General features: G+C 60.0%; 1 protein-coding gene across 1 annotated transcript in view; it reads right to left on the bottom strand.

Annotated features, from left to right (window-relative positions):
• The window catches only part of LOC112122772 (histone deacetylase 7-like), a 174,474-nt gene that overhangs the window by 8,461 nt on the left and 157,543 nt on the right, over positions 1-8,470 (bottom strand). Inside the window, exons 2-8 of the mRNA XM_029913616.1 lie at positions 8,286-8,406; positions 6,969-7,018; positions 5,490-5,597; positions 4,658-4,713; positions 4,080-4,167; positions 2,708-2,827; positions 47-144 (exon numbers count right to left, since the gene is read on the bottom strand). Coding sequence (XP_029769476.1) covers positions 47-144; positions 2,708-2,827; positions 4,080-4,167; positions 4,658-4,713; positions 5,490-5,597; positions 6,969-7,018; positions 8,286-8,406 — 641 coding nt within the window. The remainder of the gene's footprint in view (positions 1-46; positions 145-2,707; positions 2,828-4,079; positions 4,168-4,657; positions 4,714-5,489; positions 5,598-6,968; positions 7,019-8,285; positions 8,407-8,470) is intronic.

The raw sequence follows: 8,470 nt of genomic DNA, 5'->3' as shown, positions 1-8,470 counted from the left end.
GGGGGGGAGGCGTGGCTCGGAACAGAGCCACCCAAAGGAAGGCTACCTGAAAGCCGCCAAGTACTCCGGATCCCCCATGGGTGGGTCGAGCCCACCAGTCCAAGCCACATTGACATTAAATCCCTCGCCAGCGCCAGAGCCAACCTGGAAGACAGAAAGGAAGAGCGCTGCAGCAGAGGGCATGGTGTTCCATGGCAGGGCCCGCCGTGCCACGCCAGGGAAGCTCTTAGCTACACGCTCCCCAGCCAGGATCGGCTACAGCGATGCCAGATTGGAGACCCACGTAGTCCACAGCTGGTCCCTGGGCTCTGGTTCCAGCCCAGGGCAATGGCTCCACCTCAGAGGAATTGTCAAAGCAGAGCCCTTGATGCGCAGTAAGGAGTTGTGGTGTTTCCCTATGGCATGTCACCCCTTGTGCTTTGCACACTCTCCACTGCATGACAGCTGCTTTACCTGGGCTCAGCAGCGCTTGGGGACTGTATGGGACAGGAAGTGGAGGGGAATCCTGCCGCCCGCCGAAGCTCGTCTACGGGATGTTTAGAATTAACCGTTGGAATTGATTCCCCAGGGGCGTGGGGGATTTGTCCGTCCCTCACAGCCTGTCAACTGAGGCTGGCTCGAAGGCGAGATCTGGGTTGGGGGGCAGGAGTCACTGTGCGGAACCTCTGGCCTGGGAGGTGCTGGAGCTGAGATGGGGCAGTCAGAACGGTGCATCAAGGCCTTGACATCCCTAAAATAATAATCCCCAGTGGGATTCCTGCAGGGGAAGCCCCAGGGGCCCAAGTCAGGGTTGCTCTGCACCTGTGCGATGGCTGCACAAGGTGAGGCTGGCAGTGAGGGGGGGGGGTGACTTGATGGACATGATGGCGGTGGTGGATCTCAGTGCAGTCTGCTGCTGAAATGGTGTTCTCAGCCAGACGGGGAGCCCCCCAGGCCTTGTCCTGCACAGCTGGGTGTGTTCGGAGGGAGGAGCTGACACTCATTCCTGGGACAAACACCATCAGCAGCTGCCACGTGACACCGTGGGCCCGGCATAGGCAGGAAGACATGGAGGAGAAAACAGCTCATAATGTGCTTAGTAACCACAGCTACTGGCTAAGCATCATAAACCGCCCTCAGCAGCTCTGCCATCCCCCTGGACGAGGGACGGGAGCTCGGCCTGCCTCACCGCTCAGCACAAAGCCCCTCGAAAGTACATTGTAAAGGATGAGGGACTGGACGGTATCTGTGTTCTGCCTTTCCCCCTCCTCAGCCAGGCTCCCCGAGCCAGGCTGGCCTCCAGCGCACTGCAGGGAGAACACGGCTCCTTGGGGGAGCTGTGCAGAGTACCCGGCCCTGAGGTCAGGGGCAGCACAGCCTTGGGGGCTTTGCAGAGCACACAGCCCTTGGGGGGGCCGGACAGCCTTGGGGGAGCTGCGCAGAGCATAGAGCCCTGGGGGTTGGGGGCAGGATGGCCTTGGGCAAGCTGTGCAGAGCACCCAGCCCTGGGGAGGGGTGGCCTGGGGAATTCTTTACCGCAGAAGCTAAGCAGAGCTCAGCCAAGGACAGCAGAGAGGTGCCGGGTGCTCTCGAGTGAGCAAAGCAGTACAGACCTGCTCAGCCTCCCTCACCCTGGCCAGCCTCCTCTGATCAGACCCCACCCAGCCTCCCCAACCAACAGGAGCCATGTGGCCCTGCCCAAGCTTCCCCAATCAACCCAAGACTTTACCAAACTTCCCCTCTGCCCATCTCTTGTCCAAGCTTCCCCAATTTCTGCCCCCATCTCCACCTGACCTTCCCCTGGTGACCCCAGGGACCGCTCCAACCTCCCCCAGCTTCCTACCCTACACAGGACCAACCCCAGCTCCCCTGGCCCTGCTGTGGTCACCCTGTGCTCACCCGATTTCCTAGAGTTTAAGACCAGAAGGGACCATCATCACCATCTGGTCTGAGCCCCTGCATCGCATGCCCAGCCCATGGGATCCACCAAGGGTGTCCTGCCTCTGGCCCAATACATCTGGTTGAGCCAGAACAGATCTTGTAGAAAGTGACAGCCAGACTCCGAGCAATGGAGAACTCTCCCCATCCCTAGGGGAGATGTTCCGATGGCTAACTGCCCCCCCCACCCCTGCTTAAACATTCACACCCTATTTCCAGTCTGAATTTGCCTGGCTTCAGCTCCAGCCATTGGATTTCATTCAGCCTTTGTCTGCAAGATTAAAGAGCTCCCTGCTCTCCGAAATCTCCTCCCCATGTGCATGCTTTCAGGCCTGGGTCGATTCTTCCCTGCTCTCTGTTAAGCTAAGGATCTGCCACTCCTTCAGCCCCTCGACCTCACACAGGGTTGCCAGGGCTGGGACGGTTCCTGGAGCTTTTCTCTGAACGTCCCTTTTGCCACCATTCGTCTCCAGGTGTGGGCTCCTGGCTCTAGAGCGCAGACCTGCCGCAAACTTGACAGGCTCCACCTGGCCGGGAGCACGAGTGCAACACTGGCTCTCGGCAGTCGTCCACGTGAGCCATGCGTGATGCACAAGTGCTCACAAGAAAGGAGTGCAAAAGGGGTCAGAGTGAATCCATTCAACAGGGCATCTGGCTAGCTCTTCTCCTGCCACGCTCCAGCTTGGGCACCCCCATGCCCTGCCCCTCGCCTGCTGCCCCCATTCCCATGTCTCCCAGAGGATGCAGAGCTGAGGTAACCTGGGAAGGGCTCAGAGGCTAATGCTCTCACCTCGTCAGCTGCCCCACTGCCGGGGAAGAAGTTGCCATCGTCATGGCGATGTAACGAAATGTAGAGAATGTCTGGGTCTTTGTAGAACACTTGCTGGGTGCCGTTGCCATGGTGAACATCCTGTGTGAGAGAGAGGCTGTGAGCGAGCTCCTCACCCTCTGTCCATGGGATGGCCCTAGAGTCAGGAGCCCAGAAGAGTCCAGGCAGCACAGGGACTGCCCAGACCTCTGCCAAGTGTCTTCTAGGCAGATGGACTAAGGATATAAAATAGGGGACAGTGGCACCAGGCTTTGGCCTTTCTCCTTCCCCATCTACACTGGAAGCATCAAGAACACTGAGAAGATGAAGACTTCAGCTGAGGAGACTGGTCCAGGCTTAAGGGAGAGGCCTGTGTATTAAAAACTGTAACATCCAGTGGGGTGAGAAAATTGCTTGATCTAAATACTGCCTAGTGTAATAAGGTTTCAGATTTAGACTGTGCGCTTATCTTTTATTTCCTTTGGTAACTATCTCTGACCTTTTATGCCTGTCACTAATAATCACTTAAAATCTAGCTTTCTGTAGTTAATAAAACTGTTTTATACTTTACCTAAAACAGTGTATTTTGCTTGAAGTGCTTGGGAAATCCCAGCTCAGTTTACAAAAGCTGGTACATGTCCTTTGCACATTGAGGCTTCTGACCAGGGCAGGACGGTACAGTTCTGGGGTGTAAGGCTGGGGATCTGGGGGGAATTAGCTGGTGCATTTCTCTGTGTAATTCATGAGTGGCTTTGGGTGCCTTCATGCAATCTAGCTGGGTGAGGGGCTCCACGTGCTGTTATGCTGAGTGATAACAGCGCCTGGAAGAGTTTGCTGCTTGTCACTAGCAAAGCATTGTGTGAGACAGCTCGGGCTGGAGAGTTAAGGGGGCACAGTGGTACCCTATTTCCAGGTTGCACCCTGGGGATCCTGCCACACCCACTCACACAGCTCTGCCAGTACCCCTCAATCCCAACTTGCAGCCCCCTGCTAACCCACCCCACCCACAGCTCTGCCGGTGCCCCTCAATCCTGATCCACAGCCCCCTCCTAACCCACCCACTTAGCTCTGCCAGTGCCTCTCAACCCTGACCCGCGGCTGCCTACTAACCCACCCACTCAACCCCAGCCCACAACCCCTATCTGCAAAGCCACTGGCCTCGAAGGCAGGACAACGCTGTACGATCAGTGTACATACAGATCACTGGGGACATGTGGCTTGTTGCATCACATACAGCGGACTGGGCTCTGCCCGGAGCTAGCTAGCTGGGAGGAACCATCGAGAACAGCTCCAGCCTGAGGAGAGGACAGAGTGGGGAGAAAGCGGGGGGCCAGTGGGGCTGGACGAGACTCACCCAGTCCACAATGAGGATCTTGCTGAGCTTCCCCTTCTGCTGCAGCTGCTTAGCAGCGATTGCCACTGAGTTGAAAAAGCAGAAACCCCTGCAAGGAGGGAAGAGTAGGAGCTGGTCAGTGCCTAGGCACCCTCCCCAAGCAGCCACTGCATCCTCCGAGACAGCCACTACCCTGCCCGTGCATGAGGGTTCTCCCGCCCCTCCAGACGGGTGGGTTCTCCCCACTCCACCCACTGCCCTCTGGACGGAGTGGATTCTCCCCCTCCAACCACTGCCCTCTTGGCGGGGTGGGTTTTCCCCTCCCGTCACTGCCTCCATGGGGTGGGTTCTCCCCTCCCCCCTGCCCACTGCTGGTCAGTCCCACTCTGCACAATGGGGAGCCAAGGTTGGAGGCTGGTAGCTCAGCGGGGACTCCCAGCCTGAGCTGCTCCTGGCCTGTATGACTAGCTACTACAGCACATGGGATCCGTGTCCTTTCCAGCCTACTCCTGATGGGAGGAGCCTGGCAGTGAGCTGGCCTGGCCCAGACTCCTCGGGCGGGAAGCAGACAGGGTCAGGAGGCAGATGATGGCTCTTACATGGCTGTGGAAGGGTCCGCATGGTGTCCTGGGGGTCGCACCACAGCAAAACCGTTCTGGGGGCAAGACAAAGAACGTGATTGTGGGGCCGTTATTGCCCACCTCTGCCCCCACCCCCGGGGCACAGGCCAGACTTGCCCTGAGGGTATCAGGGGGTGCTTTGTCCAACCCCAACGCAGTCTGGAGGACCCCAAGGTGACCCTCTCACCCACACGCAGAAGTGCCTGGACTTGCCTGGCCCCACAGCCCAGGAGACTCTTCCTCAGCCCTGGGGCCCCTGCATGGAGCACGCCAACATTAGACCCCGAGTGGCTCCAGTCGTGGCACTCAGGGGTGTGAAACCTGCCCCTGCACTCTCGTGCCAGATCCTGCTGTCAGTGGCCCTCTCCTGGACGGGCTCTTGGTGCTGGCGCTGGGCGGGGCAGGCTGCCATTCACTCCCATGCTGAATGAGCATCTCTCTCTTGGCTTGAGCTAGAGGGCAAGTCTGTCATTTCCAGGGGGCACCAGGCCCTGCTGCCTCTGCTTCTGAGCTGGCTGCCTGCACGAGCCCTCTAATCACTAAGTCAAGCCCGCTGATCCTGCCAGCGCTCCCCATTGCCCCACCCAGATGAAGTCCAGGTACCTCTGGCTTCCAGAGGGAAGTGTCCTGGGGCTTGCTGTCCAGGGTCCCAGACTCTGATGGGCACATGCCAGGGCCTGGAGCCATCACCGAGATCCACACAGGAGGGCGAGAGCACCCCCATGAGTCCCCATCAGCCAGGGGACTGGCCAGGGGTCCCCACCCCAGACACTGGCACGATGCCAGCGCTCATTTCCTGGCCTCTTCCTACCTTGAGCTCCCTTGTGGCCACCTTGAAGGCCAGGTCAGTGACGCTACCAGCGGCCCAGCGGGCGGCGTTGGAGGAGTGCAACTCGTTCCAGATAGTGTCGCTATCCACCTGGAAGCAAGTGGATAAAAAAGCAGTGAGTGGGGCAGGCCGCCCCTGCCGGAGCTGGGCATGGGGGAGTCTCTACAGAGGGACCAAAGCATGAAATGTGGGCTGGCTCTGGCAGCAGCACACTGGCTGGCTGCTCGGTGCCAACAGCTGAATCTCAGTCCTTGGAGGGCAGCCGAAAGTGACCGAACCCCCAAACTCCACTTCCCAGGCCAGTCGGGCAGGCCTCTGCACGTCGAGTCCCCAGGCTGGGCCAGCTCTCCAGGCCACCAGCTCCCCGCATGGCCCAGCCCTTAGCTGAGCAGGGCCAGAGGCGGGGGGAGTCCATTGCGGGCTCTGCACAGCGCGGCTCCCCTGCGCCTGGGGCTGGGGCAGGGATGGAGAAAATGCATTTTACCTTCTTTATTTTATTTTACTGTTTAAACAAACATCTTGGTTTGATCAGGATCACGTCATGGGCCGAGCCAGAGCGGAAACCTCAGAGTCTCTTCTGATCAAGTCCATGTGTGCGGCTCAAACGCCCCCTCTGCCCACAGACAGGGGTACCAGCGTCCAGCCGAGGAGCCTTCGCTCTCCTGCTCTGCCTGGGGGGATGGGATGGGCAAGAGGGGAGGCCGAGCAGGAGAGAGAGCAGATGGGACCGAGGGAGCCAGTGGCCCAGCAGCAAGGGCAGGGGAGGAGGAGAGCCAGAGCAGGGAGTGGGAAGGCGAGGAGAGAGTGAGACACTTCCTGAAAGAGAGAGAGACAGAGAGAGAAGAGGAGAGGAGAGGAGAGGGCAGTGAATGGACAGAACCCAGGGCAGCAAGCTGCGAAAGGAGAGAGGCAGCAGGGGTGTCTGGAGCATTGGGCAAGGTGGACGGCTGGTTTGCTCTCCCCCAGTGATACTGCTCTGCCCCTCTGACCCTGCTCCCCTGACCTGCCTGGGCTGGGACCATTCCTGCACTGCCCCCACCCCCACCCCAGGCCTCTGTGAGCCAAATGCTTTTGGCGATCGGGGCTCCAGGCTGGCAGGAGCCCTCCCAGCCATGTCACGGGGCACTGAACAGCTGATGGGGGGTCACTCTGACCCTGGGATCCCATTGCCTGGAGCTGACCATGGTCCCTTGCACTATTCCATGCCCAGAGAGTCCATGACTTCCTCAGATGCCACATAGTCCTGGGGCCAGCGTGGCTGGCTAGGCCCTGCTCCCACCCACAGGGCGAGGGCAGGGGAGCTGTGTGACTGAGCCCCAGGTTTCCTGAGCCGAGGCCTCTGTCTTCGCCTTGGGAAGGGGGGCTCCTGTTCTGTCCAGCCTGCGCAAGGGGCCTAGCACCTTGAGCCACTCACCGCAAGTCTTCTCCCCCAAGTCCCCCAAGGCAGAGCCTGACACTTACCCCCACCCCCCCACAGGGCAGCATGACGAACATCCTCTGCGACAGGATCCCTGCAAGAGAGAGAGGCTGTCAGGGACCAGGGTGGGAGGGCATGGGGGGCGCTGTAGGTTGACAGGCAGGCAGCAGGAGCAGCTAGGGGTGGGGGGGCAAGAGGTACCTGGGGGCTGGGGATGAGTGGCAGGAGGCATCTGGGGGTTGGGGGGCAAGAGGGTAGGAGTTGCCTGGAGTGTGAGGGGGACAGGAGGCACCTGGGAGGAGGGGAATATGGGGGGCAGGAGGCACCTGGCCTGGCTGCTTGGCGAGAGTTCGGCTTTGCTTTTCAGCATCTGGTGGAGGTGCGTGGCCAGGGCTGGACTGAGCCCGGAGCAGCAGGCGCCTGGGAAGGTGCAGGGGTGTGTACTACACAGGGAAGATGCAGGGTGCTGAGTGCCGTGCAGAGACCAGGAGTGGGAGGGTCTGGAGAGCTGGGGCAGAGGAGGTTGGTGGCAGGATTGGGGCCAGCTGTCACAGCTGCATGTGTCTGGCAGTGTCATGGGGGCATTGGGTATTGCTCCTAGCCCTCCCCAGGAGTCGGGGCACCCCATCAGGCTACTCCCCAGTCCTCTCCTATGAAGGGTTCCTGCCAGGGACCTCAGAAGCCTGTTCCAGCTGCACCGCCAGGCGAGGGTAGTTGAGTTTAGGAGAATCATCCTGGCCCAGCTGCAATCCCACATCCTCTTGGCTTGGGCTGAGTACCCCCAAGCTACCTGCAATGGGGGCACGGTGATGAACTAGAGCCAGCACCCCACCTCCCTGGGGCTAGTGCCATGGCACGCAGGGTGATGGAGACTTCATCCAGTGCTCTGGGCTTAGCCTGGCCATGTCCACCCCACATTCTGCCCCCAGCTCTGCACCTGGGGTGGCATTTACCCAGCGCAATGCCAAGGTGCAAGGCAGCAGAGAACCAGCCCTGGTGTGCCCTGCGGCCTGCATTCTCCCTGCAGCCTAGGAAGCCAACCTGCTCAGCTAGTGCAGCTGCACTTGGGTCCAGATTTTCCAATGTGCCTAACTCCCAGCAGCTCCCTCTGTGACCTGGCCCTTAGCCCCTAAACAGAGAGCAGAGCGCATTAGGGGGCTCTACGGATCAGTGCTTGTGGGGGAGGGTTGGGGTCCAGTGCAGAGAAACAGAGAGGATGGGGCTAAAGTTGCCCAGTGCCCGGAGTGTGTGACCCAGGGACAGCCCCCAGATGGCTACGTCTCCGGGGCAGTGGGGCCACCAGTGTCCCCAGGAGGCAGCTTGCTGGCCTCTGCGGGGGGAGGGGTGGCCCTGTCTCCTACCTGCCAGTTTCCCGTTGTCCAGTTTGAGGCGATTGAGGGGATTGGTGCCGTAGAGGAAGACGTGGCGCTCAGTGTGCACTGACTGCAGCTCCTCCAGGGTTGCCTTGCGCCCCCGCAGACACTGGCAACAAATGGGAGCAGGGCAAGTTAGCAGCATTGGGAGGGAAGAACGGGAGGCAGGGATG

This window comes from Terrapene carolina, unplaced genomic scaffold (genome assembly GCF_002925995.2).
Source record: "Terrapene carolina triunguis isolate 2854851 unplaced genomic scaffold, T_m_triunguis-2.0 Scaffold746, whole genome shotgun sequence".
Classification (NCBI taxonomy): domain Eukaryota; kingdom Metazoa; phylum Chordata; order Testudines; family Emydidae; genus Terrapene; species Terrapene triunguis.
This window is presented reverse-complemented; position numbering and strand designations above follow the sequence as displayed.